Genomic DNA, 20,910 nt, shown 5'->3' on the forward strand with positions numbered 1-20,910 from the left:
GTCCATGCATCTGTGTCTAGCTGACAGGTCAGCTGAAGGCTGCCTGACCTAGGATGGACTCCCTTACATGTCTTACTCTTCCATAGCTCTTATCTGAGGTGACAGAAGTGATGAGGCCACCTCACTTTGGTGTCCTCAGCTGCTCTGTCCACCATCTTTTAGCATAAGCCCTGAAGTGATTCTCCAAGGAAGCTGAGCAAAATACTACTCCTTTGTCACCCACTGACTAGCTCAAGCTTCCTTACAGGATCCCCTCAGTGTTCCCACGGAATGAACTGAAGCCTGTCATGCCTCTGGAGGCCTCAGCTCCACAGGAGTATACATTACTTCTGCCGCATTCCGCTGTCACATACCACAGCTTAAAGTCAAAGAGTAGGAAAGTAAACTAACCTCTTGACCGGCAGGGGAGCAATGACACTGTAGAGAGTGAGGATGTCAGGAAGAGAAGCACTGTGGTCATTTTTGTAAGCACTCTACCACAGGCAAGCTGTCTGAAACAGGAGTGTGGATAAGGAAGACATTACACGCTGCTTAGAGCAGACTTAGCTGGAGAATGGCATGGGAGCTCACATGACCGCGTGAAAAGTGTGGATAGCAAAGTCATGGAAAATAAGAAAAGCTAGGTTGGGTAACAGATAGTCCAGTCATGGAAAGGCAGAGAGAGCAACCATCAGCCCATGACCTACCGTTCTTTCGCAGGAGGCGGGGCCCCCGTGCGGCTGGTAGGTGGCCATGGGAGGTGCGCAGGCCGTGTAGAACTCTTCCACCAGGGAGTCTGGGGGACTGTGTGTGATGACCTCTGGGACCTGCCAGAAGCAAACATCATCTGCAGGCAGCTGGGGTGTGGCTGGGCCGTGTCAGCCCCCGGTGAGGCCCACTTTGGGGAAGGTTCTGGGAAGATCCTCCTTGACAACGTGCACTGCAGGGGAGACGAGCTGCGCCTGGAGGAGTGCTCCCACATCGGCTGGTTTTCCCACAACTGTGGGCACGGAGAAGATGCTGGCGTGATCTGCTCAGGTAAACCTCAGCTCCCCTCCAGGCAGAGCCCAGCCCTGGCTCTTCCTGAGAGAACACTTTTCAAAAGGCCATGTAAATCGAGCTGTTGAAAAGGAACCCATGCATTATTTGCTCACAGTGGATATTTTAACCCCTCATGTTTACAGATGCTGAATACTCAACCGTGTCACCCCTGGGTAAGGAAAGCAATATTTACATGTGCAGTTTCCAAAACCTTGGGGAAGCAGTTCTTCTGGAAGTTGGATGTGTCATCCTCCAGGACCATGGAGTGACTAGGACATGTGGAGTCACCTGACTGTCCAGTGGGAGAACTGGATAGTACCTTAGAAATCATTTGACCCAGCCTCACTTTCAACTTCTCCCCCATTCTGTACACAGGAAGTAGATTCTAAATTTCTCAGACATGTATATAGCACTTGTCACCAGCTCTGAGGGTCACAAGGCAATGGCAATGAGATATGGGTAGGGGGATGGTTAAGGATACTTCCTGCCCAGGGGCAAAAGGCGGGTGGGCTGGACCAGGCCAAAGTCAAGGTGACCATTCCCACCCTCTCCCTGCTTCTGCTTTGTTCCTGGTGCCCATAGAGCTCCTTTTGCTACTGGTTTTCCCACAGGGTCTTAATGCCCACAGGGTCTTTTCCCACAGGGTCTTAATGCGAGCACACAGAGTTCTCCATGCCAGTACCCTCTCTCCTTCATCAAACCCCCAGGTTCCCCGATGACCTGCCCTCAGCTGGCTCTTGGTCAGAGAGTGGATCATGAATAAATCTGAGTAGAAAAGGTCTGATAAAGCCTCAGGCACATTCCTTCCTGCGTTGTCAGCTCTAACAGGTGGAAATGGATTGGTCCCAGGAATGGTCTCCAGTGGGGGTTTCTGGGTCAGGTGTCCCTGGGAGGAGATATGCAGGGGGCATAAAGGAGGATCCACAGCATCCTTGGGTGTCGGCCTCCCATCTCTGAGCAACACCAGGTCAAAGGAAAGGGTGAATTGGGGCCTCTTCCTATTCTTACCTCAAAGTCTCATAACTCCAGGCCTTGGGTCACTGGAATTGGCTATAGTTGGCAGAATTTCGTGTCTTCAGTGTTCTTAAACCCCCATTTTTAAAAAGATCTCATTTGTGTGTATAACAAGAGGATGATATATCAAAGTCTGGGAAGGATCCAGATCAGTGCTTTTTCCATCCCACACATTAATGTCCCCTGCATGTTCTGGCCTTGCCCCCAGAGAGGACTCAGCCATTATGGGAGGGGCCCCACACTGCATTTGTTATGAGCTCCTCAGGGGATCATGTGCAGCTAGTGTCAGGACCTCAGTGCCAGCTGATGAGCCACATGTCCTTTCTGTGTTTGACAGATCGCCCACTGGCTGTCATAGCAGGACCAATGACCACAGGTGAGACTTTGGTGTCCTTGGCTGCTCTGACCACCATCTTTTAGCTCAAACCCTGAAGTGGTTCTCCAAGAAAGCTGAGCAAATTACCACTCCCTGTCTGGGTGACCCCTTTGAACCCACGTTCTGAGTGAAGAGTCCAATAATGAAGGCAGATGGCTTTATGGTTCCAGTTCCATTGCTATGTAGTCACAGAAGGTGGTCCAAATAATCAAGTAACACCAGTGTGCTTGGTCTCCAGCATGGACAGTGCCTGTGAAGGGCAAGGCACATGGCTCCTAACAGCAGTGTTGCTCGAGCACTACCCAAGAGCACCACTGCAGAGCGCTGCCGCCATAACGACCATGTTCTTCTTCTCTACCCTTGTCCCTTCTCTGACAATCTCTTTCTTCCTTGTTCATCCTTTCTTTGCATCTTCCATTTTCCCTCCTCTGTTTTTGCCTATGTCTGGGGCTTCCAGAAGCTCCACTAAAATTTTCTTTCTTTTCTTTTTTTTTTTACTTTTCTTTTTTAGTTTTTTAAGATTTTTATTTATTTATTAGACAGAGACACAGTGAGAAAGGGAACACAAGCTGGGGGAGTGGGAGAGGGAGAAGCAGGCTTCCCGCTGAGCAGGGAGCCCGATGCGGGCCTCCATCCCAGGACTCTGGAATCATGACCCAAGCCAAAGGCAGATGCTTAATGCCTGAGCCACCCTGGCGCCCCTCTGCTAAACTTTTCTTGACACCACTTGGAGATAAAGGGCTAAAATAATACCGATGCCTGGACAGCCTGGCTGGTCCTTCTATGGAAGAGCCATAGGTAGATGACCAGAACTAATCGAGTATAGGTCCAATTCTTGCACAGCCAGATAGTCTGATGGAGAAAGCCATTGCTACAGGTGTTACTTTTAATTTTGCACTGAATATTGGACAGATGGATAGACAAGCAGATGGAAAACAAACGGACATGTGGTGAACAGACAGACACAGAATGATGTCAGTGTTGGTGGGGTAGATGACTCAGGGAAGTCCTCTCCACTTAGTAGTGGATTTTTAATAGTGTAATTTTAATAAATTATAACAGATGGCAGATGGGACACTGACATCTTCATATACATAAAGACACCATGTAGACTCAGCTTCACTAGGGGAAATGAAGCCATTTACTTGTTACTTCTGGTGGCCTGACAAAAGTCAAAGCCAGAGAACCAACCCACAGAACAAAACCCACGAGGGGAGCAACAAGCAGAAGGAAAGATTCTGGCTGATACTGGATAACTGCTCTGCCACGGCCACAGCCACGTCAGTGATAGATTTCTAAAAACAAGTGAGAGATGTTTCAAGATCCAGACACTCTTATTGCCCTAATTTCCTAAGCTTATAAGAGTTTTTAGACTGGTGTATGCCTCTGACATGTCCTAAGACATACCCACAAGGTTAATGACCAAAGAGGCCTTTTGGGGGGGGGGGGGGGGGGGAGTGTGAATTCTAAAAGTAGTGGAAAAGAAAAGGAAAGAAAGTGTGAATGGAAAAGAAAGTGTGAATTCCAAAAGTAGTGAACTGAACAATGAAAAAAAAAAAAAACCCTGAAATCCTAAAATATTTTTCTTCTTTAGAAAAATCTAGGTGTGGCAGAGTAATTACCAACTCATCTGGAGCGATTAGGAATCCCCCGCAGAACGAAATGCATGACAACATAACCTGTGTGTGGGAAATAAAGGCCAATGCTTCTGATCACATTCTGCTGGCATTTCCGTATCTTAAGTAAGTCACGAGTACATGACTGAAGTACACCGTGTAGTTTAAAGGTCTGAGCATTTTCCTGTGCTTGATTCTCACAAGCAAAAGAGTTCTTCATGCCCTTCTTAATTTTGAATTTTGATGTAATTGTAGACACACAGGAAGCTACAACAATAATACATAGAGTCCAATGTACCCTTCACCCAGTCCCCCCACTGGTGGCGTCATCTATAACTGTAGGACAATATCAACCCAGGAAGTCGTGCAGTACTGTGCTAAGCCACAGACCTTATTCTGTTTTCCCATCTTCCACATCCACTTTGTGTGTGTGTGTGTGTGTGTGTGTGTGAGAGAGAGAGAGAGACAGAGAGAGAGAGACAGAGAGAGAGAATGTTTCAGTCTCTGGTTAAAGATGCAGATTCCAGGGAACCCCCCAGACCTCATAAATCAAGAAATTTTAGGTTTTAATATTGTAAATAGTCAATGTTGATGTCATTCACAAATGAATGTCCCAGGAGCAACCTAAATTATCTATTGCTATTGAATTTTGCTTAATCAAAAAATGACTTGGAATGGACGGGTCATGAGGCTGAGGCCTGGGGATGGTCTTCTGACTCTAACCCTACGGGCATCTGGACAAAACTTCACCAGGAAGAAGAGCAGACAGATGGGATGGCTTGCACGGAGCAAGCTGGGCAGACTTGGTAGCTCACTTCCCTCTAGGCAGGTCGCCTGCGGAGTTCCTAAATAGGTTGCTTGAAGCCTGAAGCCCTGTCCTACAGGCAGGCTGCTGCCTGGTCCTGCCCTTGGCCCTGGGCTTCCAGGTACCTGCAGCCCCAGGCCTCAGCAGGGGCCCACCTAGTACTCCAGCCTCCTATTCCCTCTTCCAGTTAAGATCCCATCCCCTCAAGAAAAAGTGGGATAAAAGGATTTTATACTATGTTGAAATGACTGACAGGCTTTAATCTGTCCCCAGTTTTATTGTCATGAAAGCCAGGTCCTGCCTCAAAGCATCCCTCTGAGATCTGCTAATGGGGAGGCTAAGAGGCAGCCATCAGTCTTTGCTTCTCTAGCCTAGATTGCACCAATGAATATTTTGAAATCCTGGATGGCCCTCCATCCTCGACAAAGTCCCTGGGGAAAACCTGCTCTGGATCCTACCTCACCTACGCGTCCTCCTCCAGCTCAATGACCCTCGTGTACTTCCGAAGCTTCAACAACATAGGGAAAAACTTCGTTGCTTATTATTACTCTGCACCCAAAGGTATGGACAGTAGTTAAAAGCAGGAGCTTTGGAGTGGCAGCTAGAATGCCTGCCTTCGGGCCAGTTACAGCACCATCACTTACTCTGTGACTCTGGATAAGAGACCCAACCTCTCTGTGCCTCAAACCATTCCCTGTGTAATGGGGATTAGAGAAGCTTCCTTCTTCCTAGGCTTGTTGTGGGGCTTACCTGGAATGACACAGGTAAAGCCCTTGCACAACGATGGTAAATCATGTGCTCAGTGCTTGGCCGATTCAACCCCAAGCCTGCTTCCCCATAAATATTCGGTACAGTTTGCCTATTGGGACACCGCTTCTGAAGTTACACTGAATCTAGTACGAGGCAGGTGTTTCAGGACCTCCAGAAGAAGCAGCTGTGGTCCCAGACTAAGAGGGGCTCACGTACAATCTGAAGCAGTTGAAGACAAACCCGTGTGATGCAATTAGAGGACAAGTAGAATAGACTAAATGAAGGCAAACAAATGGGATAGACTAGAATATACTAAATTGACATACACATGCATCTCAGCCAAAGACATTCGAAAAGAGAGAGAGCCCTGTGGGCTAAAACACGAAGGAAACATAGGAAGAGACAGCCTTAGATTTGTCTTTAAACCTGACAAGCTGTGAGTTGAGAAATGGGGAGGGGGCACGCAGGAGAAGGAGCAGCATGAGTGCAGAGTTGGGATGTACAGGACATGCGGCGAAAAGGCAGACAGAAGCTGAGCCAAGGTTTCTGATACAGCACAGGTACTTGAAGTTGGGTAATCACAGCAACAGTGATCAAAATAGAAACGAACATTTACTGAATGCTGCTTTTATGCGAGGCCACCCTGTAAGCACTCTGCATGTGTTACCGCCTTTCATCCTCACACGAACCCATGGTTCTTCCCCTTGTACAGTCAGGGAAACTGAGGCTAGAGAGGTTCCATAATTGTTCTGAGGCCACCCAACCGTGGATCCTGCACTGTTTACCACTGAGAGAAAAGAATCTGTCTCATGGACCCCATGAGCAGTTCTATCATCTGTCTTGGCTGAGGTGCTGTTCAGATCAGTCTCCCACCCTGTTAGGGAGCACAGGGCGGCTCAGTGAGCACACTTGGAAAGTATGCTATGAAACAGGAAGGAGGCGCTCCGTGTCACAAAGTGGGTCGGAGAAAGTCATTGTCACTGTGATTGAGCAGTTATTGAGGCTTCCTTGTCATTGCAGAGGCAAGTTCAAGGACCCCACATCTAATCAGTGAGTCACATTTACTGTTGCTTCTTTATCTTCACCCCTCATTTCTGTGTCTTCCTCTGTCCCCCCTCCTGGTGCTTGTAGCATCATAGTCCCATGTTTCCTAATTTCCTGCATCGGTCCAGCTAGCCGAGAGATTCTGTCCGTACACCCTTTGTACAAGCTTAACACCCATTCGCTGTAGAACCAAGTTTCACATACCAACCGTTGGGTGGCTGTAAATTGGTAATTGCCAATTTGATTTCTTAATTCCTTGCTTTTATCAAAAACGGGAGACACATCTAATCAAGCCCTGCATACTTAGGGAAAGTTAACAAAGCGGAAGCAGAAATGGCTTTTTCCCTAGAGGGGCACCACGCATGTTTGCATTCTGGCACAGAATGGCACAATTCAAGTGTCATCATATTTCCAGTGACTGGACAGAAAGGACTATTCTGTTGGATCCTACATGTCTGAGGAACAACATAAACAGAATGCGATTTGGGAGGTCCTTTATTGTAAAGATGGTAGGGAGAATGAATCAACCAGAATCTTAGTGTTTAAGGGATGCTGCCATCTGACCCTTTTTATCTGAAGGGTGTCGTCTTGTATTCACAGCAATCCCAACAGCAACACCCAAGACAGTGACAGCAAGACCAGGTAAGCCCTGGGACGCATGCGTTCACTTACCAACTATCCTTTCCTCTTGGAACCTCCATCTGTACCTGCTTCATGGGCAGTAACAGGACCAACTATATGTACCTCGTCTATTTGAAAAATGGACCAGTTGACTCTGTGCACATTTTTAGGACCATCCAAAACTCTTAGGATTCTTTGGCTCTAGAATCATGAGCAAAGTTCATTTTTTTGTGTGTGTTTTTCAAAGTCTCCAAAGCCTGACCAACTTCCAGGCGCCTTCTAGTGGGGCTCTCTATTTTTTTTATTTGGCCAGTCTTGCTCTTGGTTAACCTGTATCTGTGTAACTAATGGTCTTTTTCAAAGTGAGTGGAGCATCAAAGTTATTCCAGAGGCAGTGAGATGGGATAGCAGAGAAAATAGTGAACTTTGGAACCAGGAGCGCTGACTTTAGATCTGCTACCTCCCAGATGTGGGATTTTGGGTGAATAGCTCCACTTCTCTGACTTAAAGTCTCCTCATGGATAGAACTGGCATGCTGGCACTCTTCCGCCTGCCTTCTGAGTTATTACAAAGGTAAAGATGAGCACATACACGCCCACCCACATGAAGGCACTCCACAAAGCCACAAATCACTGTGAATATTATATATAATGTTTTTCTGTACTTAGCTGAAATAGATTGGCACATTCCTCTGGCCCAATACATACTCAATTAATGAATGTTTTAGGCTAAATGTAATTTTGACTATCCTAATTGCATATTAACCTCCAAGTAAGAGGTTGACCAGTTGGCTGGCTCTTTTATCAAGTTCCTGTCCCTAATAGAAGTGTCAGGGTGGAGAGTGTAACCAGTTCGTGGGCAACGTGTAGTGTCCCTAGAAGACAATGATCACCAGGTCTCTGTCTGCAGGTGACTGGCCAGAGCTGAGGCTGGTGGGCGGCTCGGGACGTTGCTCAGGACGCGTGGAGGTCCTCCACCAGGGGGCCTGGGGCACCGTGTGTGATGACCTCTGGGACCTGAACGAAGCCGAGGTCGTGTGCCGACAGCTGGGGTGTGGACGGGCCATGTCCGCCCTGGGAAAGGCCCACTTCGGCCCGGGCTCTGGAAACATCTTCCTGGACAACCTGCAGTGTTCCGGGGTAGAGCGCTACCTGGGCCAGTGTGCCCACTCGGGCTGGTCGGAACACAACTGTGGCCACCACGAGGACGCCAGCGTCATCTGCTCAGGTAGCCCCTTCCCTCTCGGTTGGTCATTGCCAGTCCCACCTGCCTACAAGACCACCCTGCTAGAACTCAGAGATGGCCAGGGACAAAGACAGGGCCCTCCAACACATGGCATTTGATTTTTGTTTTATCTCTTCTAACCTGGTCAAGAATACAAGATTTTGGGTGCCTGGGTGGCTCAGTTGGTTAAGTGATTGCCTTCGGCTCAGATCATGATCTTGGAGTCCGGAAATGGAGTCCTGCATCTGGGCTCCCTGCTCAGCAGGGAGTCTGCTTCTCCCGCTGACCTCTCTCCTCTCATGCTCTTTCTCACAAATAAATAAATAAAATCTTTAAAAATATATATACAATATTTTAACTGCCAGCCTCCCAGAATAAAACCTACCGATTTTCTAATTTGGTAGTAAGATTTACCAAAGGCAGGTGGGCTTGACTGAAAACTGACATGTGCGAAGAACATATTTAACTATGGGAATGTTTAAGGCATTTATTTAAAGGTCTTTCATTCAGAGGCAGTGAGAAGACGTCAGAGCTGAGCTGAGCAGACTTGAGTCTGGACGCCAGAGCTGGTGCCAACACTCAGACTGCATTTGGGCAACACATAAGCTCTTAGAGCTCAATTCCCCCATCTTTAATAATGGGGACTGATGGCTCTCTTGCAGGAGTGTGGAAAGGCTTTGAGCCGTCTTCCGTAATGCACTTTCAGACACCTGACCAAAGGGCTGCATATCCGGTCATTTTTCCTGCCGTCTTCCTCACTCGATTCCCCAAGGAAATCGGTGGACTGGAATGGCTCACTTTAATCACCCGATGACGTCACAATTTTTTCAGATACTTTGAATTCATGCACATGCACAAATTAGCAAGGAGCAAGGTAGTCACCTCTGGAGCATCTCCTAATAACCCCTTCCAACCCCGAGAAGCCTTTCGGCAGACCAGCGCCTGGTGCGATTTAAAAGATTAGTACCTGCCCCTCCAAGTGGTGTTTGGGGTGTGGAGCTGCCCCGGGAGAAGCGGCACCCGCTCTCCGATCTGAGACGATACTTATGCCCACGCGCTTTGCTCCCTTCATCTGTCCGTTTGCTTCTGGGCGTCCTGTTCCACGCGGCAAGTCTGACCTAGCCGCAGCCTCTCGGGCCCCCTGTGACTCCTCTTTCCCGGTTCCGGAGGGTGATCGTCTACATCTGAGCTGCCCCCAGTGACTCCCCAGAGTGAAGCCCGTCCGCCACAAAGTCAGCAGTTCAAGTCGGGCCCCACACGCGCCCTTCGTGGCTGGCCGCTTCCTCACGGTGCAGGAGGCAGCCAACAGCCAGAGAAAAGCTCTCCTTTATGTCCACGATGCACCTGGCTCGCCCGGCCCTGTGTTATTTAACGGGACTAATTCTTCCCAGATCAGAGCAATAAACTTGCAACGATGTAGTTCAAACCTTTGTAGTCAGTCGCTGAAAGCAGGAGCTCTGACACATACTGACGTATTTATTCTTTCTACAAACAGAGGCCGACGAGTCGCTCATGGAGAGTCCAGGTAGGTCACGCTCACCTGGATGGGACTCGAGCATCAGCTCTCCCTGACTTTCCCTGGGGCCATTTGTTTTCTTCCAGCTCTAAGTTCACTCTCTGTCTGAATTGCCGAGGTTTTCACACCACTGAGATGTCAAGGGAATTATTTCTCTTGAAATTTTTGCATGTGGGGATGGTTCTGTCTGTGTGTGCGTGTGTGTGTGTGTGTGTGTGTGTGTGTGCGTGTGTGCATGTGTACGTGAGTCCGTACTTTTGGAGATCCGTGCGTAAGGAAACGGCATGTCAGTGTCTTTCTGCATATGCTCTTCCCCCCGGCTCAAAGGCCTTCCTCACCCCACTTCCTCCTTCACCCACTCCTCACGGTCTGGATTCTTCCCAGGTGTCGCCTCTAGCCTGTTCGTGACGCAGCACCTGTTCCTCCCCTTCCCTGTTTTTATCACACCTTGTCCGGGTGTCTATATTTGATGGAAGGACTTTAGGCGCCCCAAGGGCAGGAACCATATTTCTTTGATTTATAGCAGTATCATCATTGTCTAGCAGGAAAGACAATAAATTCCTTTGAAATCAGGTTAAACTGGCTCAAGACCTCCCCCACACCCCCCGCCCACAACCTGCAGCTCAGGAACATGCCTCAGGAAGGTGAGGACCAGGCCCCAGGATTCATGACCGGGCATGTCCCTCTGCAAACCCACAGTCCTGCTGGCCTCTGAGGCCTGGCACCGGTGCAACCCAGGTGGGTCATCTGGGCACTCACGCCCTCCCCCTACCTCTGTCTACAGGGGACTGGCCAGAGCTGAGGCTGGTGGGCGGCTTGGGACGCTGCTCAGGACGCGTGGAGGTCCTCCACCTGGGGGCCTGGGGCACCGTGTGTGATGACCTCTGGGACCTGAACGAAGCCGAGGTCGTGTGCCGACAGCTGGGGTGCGGACGGGCCGTGTCCGCCCTGGGGAAGGCCCACTTTGGCCCAGGCTCTGGAAACATCTTCCTGGACAACCTGCAGTGTTCCGGGCTAGAGCGCTACCTGGGCCAGTGTGCCCACTCGGGCTGGTCGGAACACAACTGTGGCCACCACGAGGACGCCGGCGTTATCTGCTCAGGTAGCCCCTCTTCTCTCAGGCAATTACGTCTAACGTTGTTGTTGAAGACATTTTGAAACCATGCGTCCCAGATGGAATCTACCCATCTGCCCACTCACTCATGGTTTCATGAGACCATCCTTGAGTGTCTGCTCTGTGCCAGGCCCTGGGCTCACACACACCCTTGGGCAGTGCCAGGCTGCACGTGGGAGGTCTCAAATGTTCACATACCCCAGCACCGCCTGAGGCATTGCAGTGCAGAGTCCTGGACTCTGGCCCCAGAAATCTTGACTAATTTGGGCCGGGATGTCGGAATCTACATTTTCACAAGTAGTCCAGGTGACTCAGCAGAAGACGGGCCATGGGTGATCCTGCACTGCTTGCCGTGGGGCAGAGATGACCGAGGTGCTGTGCCCCACCCCTCCCAAGGCCAGGGACCTTGCCAGAGGACGGCTGAGTCCTGTGCCCTGAAAGGCCAGGGTCCTCGGCCCTCACTCCCCACTTGCACCCTCGTTACCCTGCCCCCTCCATGCTTTCGATTCACTAAAGAGAGTGACCTGTTGCCTTTCTTTATGCATTCAGACGCAGAAGAACTGCCTCCTCCCACACCTCCAGGTATGTCCATATTTTTTTCTAGTCTGGACAACTTTCCAATAATAATAATCGTATCAAACTCACTATTTTGAACCCCTCCCATATACAACTCATTTAATCCCGCAATAACGCGTGGAGGCAATTACTCTTCCAGATAGGTAAACTGAGGCAAAGACAGTTAGCAGTGTACCCAGGGCTAGCCAGTGGATTTGAACCCTTGGCCACCAGTCTCATTGACCATATCCTTTCATTGGCCCCGGCTCCACAAAGATCAGGTAAAATTAGCACAAAGATGGAGAGACATTTTGCTCAGATTATTGCTAATCCTGCAAAAAGATCCTCTGCTTTACAGAATAGAAATTTGAGGCACAGAAAGGGTGAGTAACTTTCCTGAGATCACTCAGCAAGTTAGTAGCAGAACGAGTATTGACGCTGATCAGTCTGTCCACGAAGTACATGCTCATGGGGATCCTATGACTTCTGCCTATTTTCAAAGATTTTCAAACTTAAGGATTGAGTTTTATTCATCTGTAATAAAAACCAAAGATTAGAAAAATCAGAGCAACACATGCATTGTAAATTCTGAAATGATACTGGAGGTAAAGGAAAAGGCATTTTGTTTCATTGCAATAGACGTTTCTGAGCACCTGCGTGAGAGCAGGAATGATCTCTGTATGAATTCATGTATCTAATTCTCAGAACTGAGGGTTAAGGAGATCCAAAAGCCTGCCGAAGATAACTCAGGTCGAAAGTCGTGGAACTGGGAGCACCTGGGGGGCTCAGTCAATTAAGCATCCAGCTCTTGATTTCAGCTCAGGTCATGATCTCAGGGTTGTGGTATCGAGACCCATGTCAGGCTCTGCGCTCAGCAGGGAGTCTGCTGGAGCTTCTCCCTTCCTCTCCCTCTACCTCACTGCCAACTTGTGCATGCTCTCTGTTTCTCTCTCAAGTAAATGAATAAATAAATCTTCAGAAAAGAGAGAGAGAGAGAGAAGGGGAAAAAAGTAGCAGAAGTGGACTTTGCAGACCCCATCTGCTCTTTGAATGAACGTGGCTGCCTCCACATACACAAGTCATAAGTCATTGTCAGAAGCATCTCTCTTGGACACTTTCTTAGAGAAGACCTTGATGTGTTCTGGGTGTTCCTGGGATGAGTGGGAAGGAAGACTGTCCAAAGTTCAAAGGCCATGGATGGAGGTCAAGGGCATGGGATAGGCAAATGAAGGCCTACCTAGAGTTCTCATTTTATATAACTCAGCTATGCTGAAGACTACATAGATGATGGGGAGATGAGGAAGACCATGTTGAGTGAAAGGAGCCATTCTGGTTCTCTGTTGCTACTCTAAAAACAGAGTAGTTTACCACAAAGTCATTTAATGACGTGTTTGTTGTTGTGGGTCAGGAATTTGGGCAGGGCTCAGATAGGAGATTCTTCTGCTCCATGTAGCTCCAAGCAGGATCACTCAGTGGGGTTCACCTACATGGTGGTCTGGAGAGTTGAGCACATGCTTGATGCTTGGAGGAGACAGATGGAAGAGTGGGCTCCTCCAAGACCCTCTTCCCCTCCACGTGGTCTCTGGACTTTTTCACACAGTCTCTCCAGCAGGCTAATCATTCTTACAAGGGGGTTCCAGGTGCACAAGTGAGCCAGTGTTTCCAGAGACAAGAAGTGGAAGCTTCCAGTCCCACAGTGTCACTTCCACCATATTCTGTTGGCCAAAACAGAGGCCACCAAGGTTCAAGCAAGGAGACCTAGATCAAACTTCATGACAGAGGCATGTCCAAGAATGTGTGGCCTTCTTTAATCTGCTCAAGGACAGTAGAAATATTCACTCAGCACCTTCAGATCTTTCTCAAGGTTGGCACTAAGTACCTTGACATTTCAGAGAAAACCCTTTACATTTCACTAACTTGTAGATGAAACTCAGTACTTTTCCCCTGAATGTCAGCATGATCTCCCTTTTTCTTTTCCTTCTAGGTCTTTCCACAGCTTCTCAGGATCATATAACAGGTAGTCACTTGTTTTAAACTGTGATGGTAACTCAACACCAAGAGAACCGTCACAGCAGATGCTAGGCAGAGTGCCCAGGATGTGACACAGAGAGGCAGGCACAGCACGAGTGAGGGGCTGCTCGTCTACCTCCCAGGCCAGTCCTGTCATGGCCCCTTCCATGAGAACATTAAGGGAGTCAGCATCCCAGCCAATGCAGCCCCCTGTTCCCACCTTGGCCTCCCCAAGGGGCATGCATTCGCATGACTAATGCCTGTAAATACTGACTTGCTAGCCCAAGGGGCAGGCTGGGAAGGGGATATGTGGATCTGCCCCGGTCAGAGTAGGCGGGAGGGTGACAAGGGACCTGAAGAGAATGTGGTGGTCATACCCAGCCGCCTTCTAAGAGTGCAGTCCTGGAGGGGCCACCCACAATGGGTGTCAGCTCAGGAGTAGAGGTTTCAAGAAAACCAGTCCCAGGGTTCTCGTGTCTGTCTGACCTGGCTCAGTTGTAACTACAACACAACTGACAGGATAGCTCTAAGCTGACTTGGTGCACCCCTACTTGCCAACATCTGTCACAGAGAAGACCAAGAATCTTGGAATTCTGGGAGCATAACAAGTTAGGCAAAAACAGAAAGGAGAAAATGAAGCAACTTGGTAATTTAGGGGACAAGGTCAACAGCTCGTGTTGTATTTTCAAATTTCCTCTAAAATAATTTGATGATTCTACGATCTCTGGTTTTTTTTTTGTGGCATGCTGCGGGTGTGTGTGCACGTGTGTGTACATATGCATGTGTATTGATTTATATGAATATACTTTATATAACATAAATAATATATATACAAATATAATTTGTATCTATTTATATGAATATAATATATTGTATATAATATAAATAATATAAACATATATAATATATTTTACATAATATAATATAGAAGAATTAGATTTCACTTGTGTAACTCTTACAAATGCAAAGACCTGTAAGTTCCAACCTCTGCAGATACTGAGTTAAAGGAAACACAATCTACCCAGAAAAGGGGGTGAAAAAGAACTTAAGGGGACGGCCAGTCCTAGCCTCCTTCAACAGGCCACGTCGTCCCCTTCTCCCCGGCTCATCAGACACCAAAGTTGTTCTGGAGCCTCTTGTTCTGCAAACCTTCCCAAACTCTCGCTTTACCTGGGCTCAACAGTGTCTGTCCCTTCGTCCTTCCTTCCCAACTCACCATGTAGATCCTCTCTGCCTCTCTCCCCACAAGAAGAATCTTCCCACCTTAGAAGAAGGAGGGGATAGTGAATAGACCTCAAAAATATAATATTTTCTTTAGCAGAGGGTCGGGGGGAGGAAAAGACAGGGACCTCCTATATATTCGTATTCTTGTCGCATCAGAATGAGATCGAATGGACTCTCCCTCCCTGGAGATGCTTAGGCTAAAAGTCTGTACAGACAGACTATGTGTGCCCACTGGGGGACCACTGCCAGACTCACCCAGGTGTGAGCAGGTCACAACTGGGGTCCCCTAGGGGCCACCTCGGGGACACATGCTGGCATCCTTCTTCCTCTGGCTTCAGGAGGAAGTGGCTCCTGTGGAGGGGTCTTGTCGAGTCTGTCCGGCTCCTTCTCCAGTCCGCTGTACCCGGAGAGCTACCCGACAGACATCCAGTGCGTCTGGGAGATTCACGTGGACAAAAAATTCCGCATAGAACTCATGATTCCGAGTCTGAAGTAAGAAAACAACTTCTTCAGAGAAGATTCTTTTTAAATAAGTGTATTGGTTTGTGAATTCAAAATAAAGATATTTATTTTAGTGGGAAACATTTGGGGAGGAAATTCTTCCCAATTTGAAGGTCAAATTAATTTTGTAGCCCTATCCAACGAGTTCCTCCTACTTGGAAAAATTGAGTAAATGGCTTACTGACAAATTCAACTCAACCTCACGAGGATAGCTTGTTCTTTTGACTTTTTTCCTAAGAATGTCACCAAGTGCCCCTTACCAGCTTTGCCCCTGTTATACAATCGGTACCAACACTTGGGCTCCTAGAATTTCTTTTTCCTTTTTCTGAATTTTAAACAAGCAGTAGGAGGCTTCCCATTCACCCACATGAGCCACCTAGTCCAGCTCCAAGTCCTGGATCTTCTCAATGTTGCCTCCAAGTGAAAGGGGCCAGTGGAGGCCTGGACTTCTCTCTGACACCCAGCGGATACATTTCTCTGAAGCACTGACTTTTTTTTTTTTTTTATCTCCATGGCATGAAATAACAGCCGATGTTTCTTTTAGTGCTGCCCATGTATCCAGGCTCTGTACTATGTATTTTGGGTATGTATGTTGGGTTTGTTTGGGGTTTTTTTAGATTTTATTTATTTATTTGATAGAGACACAGTGAGAGAAGGAACAGAAGCAGGGAGAGTGGGAGAGGGAGAAGCAGGCTTCCCGCTGAGCAGGGAGCCCAATGTGGGGGTTCGATCCCAGGGCCCTGGGATCACGACCTGAGCCGAAGGCAGACACTTAATGCCTGAGCCACCCAGGAACCCCTGCACTATGTATTTTGTATGCCTTGTAATATTTCAGCATCACGACAGCCCAAAGGTATATGCCCCTGTCAACTCCATAAGAGATGAGGAACTAGAGGCTCAGAGATGGTAACTCTGGCCCAAGGCTGACCAGTTAGGTTTGTCCGATGTCAGAGCTCCAGCTCTTCCCCAGCATGTGATTCAGTGGGCGGAGTCAGACCAAAGCCCTCCCTGTAGTGTATGACTTGCATCAAGCTGCTAACATTATACAACATTATGAGATGCTATGAAAATCCACCTTTAGCAAACACTGACTTACTGCCCAGTCCGTGGAGTCAGGCAGGCCCTAGGCCAAAGAATATCCTAGAAACATGTTGTCTTTGTTGACTCAAACCCTAAGGACACAGAGAGCCCACAAGGAAGTGAGAGCCTTGAGCCCACACCTTCAAAGTCCATTCTGTTACAGGGAAATTGTTCCTTCAAAATCAGCCTCAGGCACATCCCTCATCAGTGCCTGCCACAGTGCAGATACTCAACATGCTGACATTTTTACTTTAAAATCAAGTTTTTTCTCTCCAAGAATTTGAGTATGGAAAATGTTGTGAAATAGAGAGGTGGGAAAATCTGGCCATGATGTTAGTTACATGTTGATCATTGAGGTACTGGCCTGGTAAGAATTCATTTGCAGTGGACACCAGCACTTTTAATATTTCATGGAGATGGTGACTGGCCAGAGCCATTAGGATTTTTAAATTTCTGTTCCTGAGTCATCACCACAGTCACCACAAGCCTCCCACAATCCTCAGACAAAATAAGACTTCCATAATAAGGCATCTGCAGTTACTGATACTTTATATATGAATATGCAGTTTATAGTGAATCCAAATATTTAATCCTATGGTTGTCATACTTTTTTAAAATTTTAAGATCTAGGAGGTTTGAACCTGCCACTAACCCTCCACTTCGATACCCCCAGCCTGGAGGATATCCTTGGATGCCCCTACGACTCCATTGAAATCTTCGATGGCCCCAGGATTGCCTCGCTGTCCATGGGGAAGTTCTGTGCCTCGGTGGCTGTGATATTTTTCTCCTCCTCAGACATCATGACCGTGGTGTTCCGAAGTGATTCTATGATCACCAACACTGGCTTTTATGCTCTGTTCAATGTAATTCCACAGGATGAAGGAAAATCAGGTAGGAAGCTTCCGGTCCTTAAAAGGCAGAACAGTTTTCTAACTTGAGAGACTCCCCTGTTCTCAGAGGCCTGGGATTCACTTTTTAAAACACCCCACAATTGGCCCCATAAACCCTGCTGTGTAGCTGTTAGATTTTCCCAGTAAGAGCATCATGTGGGCAATTGAAATCAGGCTGTGGTGTGAGGCTGAAATGACACGATGATTTGGGGGTAATGGTAGCACCTGGGAAGTCCTTTCTCACCGTCGCCTCTAAGGGGAAGAAGAAGCTTTAAATGTGTAGATGAGAAAGGAGCTTTAAGTATGTAGAGCCTGGGGGATGAGAAAGGAGCTTTAAGTATGTAGAGCCTGGGGGACAGAAGGGAATGCTTGGGTGAGGAGTGTGCTCCTGCAGCTTGACTAGGAATGGATGACCTTGCTCAGGGGACATGTGATGGGTGACAACGAGGGGTCATTCTAGGCAGAGAGAATAGCAAATACAAAGGTTCTTGAAGATTCGCTGGAGAAACAGAAACCAAAGTGAGTGTGGCAGAACTTGTGAACTCCGTAAGGGAAGGTCTCCAGGAGACAGCATGCTGTTCCAGCTGGCCACAGATCATCGGCCCAGAAAATGCCATCCCCATGGGGCTTTATGAAGTCCTAGACAGGTTGGCGGCCCAAGTCCTTCAAAGCATTAAATTGACATTTACCCAAGTCACATCCAAAAACATAGTTGGGGACCCCTTCCTCCAGGGCCCCAGGATTGTGTCAGAGACCCACACGGTAAGACCTGCAGAAACCAAGATGTGCTGGGTGCTGAGCACTGTGCTTTGTATCCACACTCCCACGCACTCATCACCCCTCTGAGGGTGCTGCTGGAGTCCCCATTTTACAGATGGGGAAACTGAGGGCCAGGGAGATAAAACAACTTGTCAAAGGTTACACAACTAGAGAGCAGGAGAGCTGAATTCAAACCCTCTTCTGCCTCACCCTTATGCCTGGAAGCCCTATTAATGAGTAAGAGAGCCTTGGGCTTTGTTCTTGCCTTTATTTACCTGAGACACAAATGCAGGAGCTAGAAATCCTTCCTACTTAAAACTTCCCAAGTTTAAAACTAAAACCGTGCTCTATTTAGAAGATGAACCCGAGCTGCGGCTGGTGGGCGGATCCGGACAGTGCTCCGGACGCGTGGAGGTCCTCCACCAGGGGAACTGGGGCACCGTATGTGATGACCTCTGGGACCTGAACGAAGCCCAGGTGGTGTGCCGACAGCTGGGGTGCGGACGGGCCATTGCAGCCCCTGGCCAGGCTCACTTCGGCCCAGGCTCCGGAAACATCCTCCTGGATAACATCCAGTGTTCGGGAAGCGAGAACCACCTTGGCCAGTGCCCCAGCTCCGGCTGGTCAGACCACAACTGTGGCCACCATGAGGACGCAGGTGTCATCTGCTCAGGTAGCTCTCTTCCCAGGGCACATTCTTTCTGACCCGTCGACCCGCGGAATTTAAGTGATGAATGGAGGGTATGCACAGAGCAGGGCCGGGAGAGCGGAGAATGGCAGCCCCGCAGATGAGCGTCCCCAGGCTGACGAAGTAAGCTGAGAGCCCAACTCCCCTCTAAAGAAATGCATACCAGAGCCGTTCCGTTGGCAGGTCGTTTTCTCTGCAACCTCTCCCGGGTCCAAGCTCCTTTTCCAGAATCTAACATGCCCGTGTTCCTATTTATGTAACATGACGCTTACCTGTTTAAGACCCCCTCACACTAAGAGCCCACCACTTGTCTTCATAAAATGTAACTTAGATTTCCTAAATTTCCTAAAGTTACCTTTTTTAAAAAATTCATGCAGATGCTGGGGCCGGAACTCCAGATGTGATCCCCACATCTCCAGGTAGGTCCCATACCTCGAACTTCTAATATCTCTGCAAAGTGAATAAGAAATCTAATCTGTCTTGAGCTAGACGCTGCTGGACAATGACCTAGACACTGACCTCCCAGGGAGCTTTGAAATCCTTGATGTCCAGGCTACGCCCAGACCAGTCACATCAGAATCTCGGGGCTCACACCAGCCCGGTCATCGGTAGTATTTAAAGCCTCCCATGTGATTCCAGCATGCAGCAAGTTAAGAACCAGTGGCTGGGGCAGTAAGCTAAGAGCCACATTTCCCAAATGAGACGGCATGCAAAACTCCCACCTGGACAGAAGAGCAAGGACGGACAGGAGGGCATCCATCCCTGTGGCTGACAAGAGGGTCAAGATGGAGAGGGGAGAAGGTAGGAAGGTTTGCCTTCCAAGAACGTGAGTTGGAAAATGAGAGATGGGAGAAAACACAGATGAGTCTACGTCACACTCTCCCAGTGGGTCAAGAACACGCTGAGCGTGAGAAGTGAAGCCATTTGGGGCTACTCTGGGAGACTTTGGACTTCGCCGATAACTCAGGAATAGAGAAAAGTACACGTTGTTCTGATAACCGACTCCCGAGTCAGTGTGTGGCCGTGACCTCCAAACTCAAGACTCCAGCGATATCTGAGCACGTGTGGTCCTGCCTCCTGTAGCCGCCGGTCTGTCCCGGACAGGCTCTCAGCAGCCCACTTCCCACCTGCCGACACCCTGGACCCCACCCAGCCTCCTCCCCAGCCCTCCACAGTGGCTAAATCCACCCTCTGCCTTCATCGGGGGCCTGGGTGTAGGGAAGGTCAAGGTTAAGGTGCACCCTGCAGGGTTTGGGGGCTGGGCAAGGTGGCTAGCAGCCTCTCCCTGCCAGGGTCTGGCACCACCGTGGCACACGTGGAAGGACACTTGGTGGGGGTCATTTTACCTACTCGAGTACAGATCTCAAGGGCATCCCAGGTGGAGGTCGCCGTGCCCTGGAGACTGCCCACCTCATGTAGGATGCAGAAGTGAACCTGCAGGAAGGGGCAGTTGACTTCCCCACCTGCAGCTGAGGCCCCACATTTTCATCTTGCATGGGGACCCACAACGCATCCCACAGCTGGGGACGGGAGGTAGAGCCCACAGAACCGTTTCTCAGGGACTGACAAGCAGCTACCTCCCTTTGGTGGCCTCTGGCTTTTCTTTTCTTTCCCAGTGAGGAATCTCCCTGAGTCTGGAGCCAGAGAGGAGGGGGTGGGGAGAGAGGACACAGCTGCTGGTTGCTGAGACGGCTCTGTGCCGAGCCCACTTGCCGTCTAGGGCTGCAAACCTCAGAAGGCTCTTCTCTCTTTTCTCCCTGCTACGGTATTCCTTTTCTGAGGCAGGTGTGCATAGCCCACTGAGTAAGAGAAGGCATCATGGAATAAAAGACATTATGGGGGAAATGAAATCTTTATGTCCAGTACTATCCACCTGCGGGCGAACCACTTCTCCACAAAGCATTATGTGTTTGCAGGGACACACACAAAATAAGGCTTTTGCCATTTAACTCTCTCAGGGAAACACTGCATCTCAAACATTTTAACAAAAGGGAATCGCCTCTCTTTTTTTTTTAAGATTTATGTATTTATCTGAGGGAGAGAGAGGGAGAGCGAGCGCGAGTGGCTGGAGAGGCGGAGAGAAAGGGAGGAGGAACCTTAGGC

The 20,910-nt window shown here is 48.8% G+C and overlaps 1 protein-coding gene across 1 annotated transcript in view; it reads left to right on the plus strand.

Moving 5' to 3' along the window:
• Window positions 1-20,910, plus strand: part of LOC132016487 (deleted in malignant brain tumors 1 protein-like) — a 218,964-nt gene that overhangs the window by 159,233 nt on the left and 38,821 nt on the right. The window contains 16 exon segments of the mRNA XM_059397731.1: window positions 700-1,017; window positions 1,164-1,193; window positions 2,372-2,410; window positions 4,005-4,152; window positions 5,202-5,392; window positions 6,602-6,631; window positions 7,226-7,267; window positions 8,156-8,473; window positions 9,133-9,161; window positions 10,725-11,088; window positions 11,650-11,682; window positions 13,640-13,672; window positions 15,228-15,381; window positions 17,144-17,361; window positions 18,475-18,792; window positions 19,185-19,226. Of these exon segments, the coding sequence (XP_059253714.1) occupies window positions 700-1,017; window positions 1,164-1,193; window positions 2,372-2,410; window positions 4,005-4,152; window positions 5,202-5,392; window positions 6,602-6,631; window positions 7,226-7,267; window positions 8,156-8,473; window positions 9,133-9,161; window positions 10,725-11,088; window positions 11,650-11,682; window positions 13,640-13,672; window positions 15,228-15,381; window positions 17,144-17,361; window positions 18,475-18,792; window positions 19,185-19,226 (2,307 nt within the window).

Source organism: Mustela nigripes, chromosome 4 (genome assembly GCF_022355385.1).
Source record: "Mustela nigripes isolate SB6536 chromosome 4, MUSNIG.SB6536, whole genome shotgun sequence".
In the NCBI taxonomy this organism is placed as follows: domain Eukaryota; kingdom Metazoa; phylum Chordata; class Mammalia; order Carnivora; family Mustelidae; genus Mustela; species Mustela nigripes.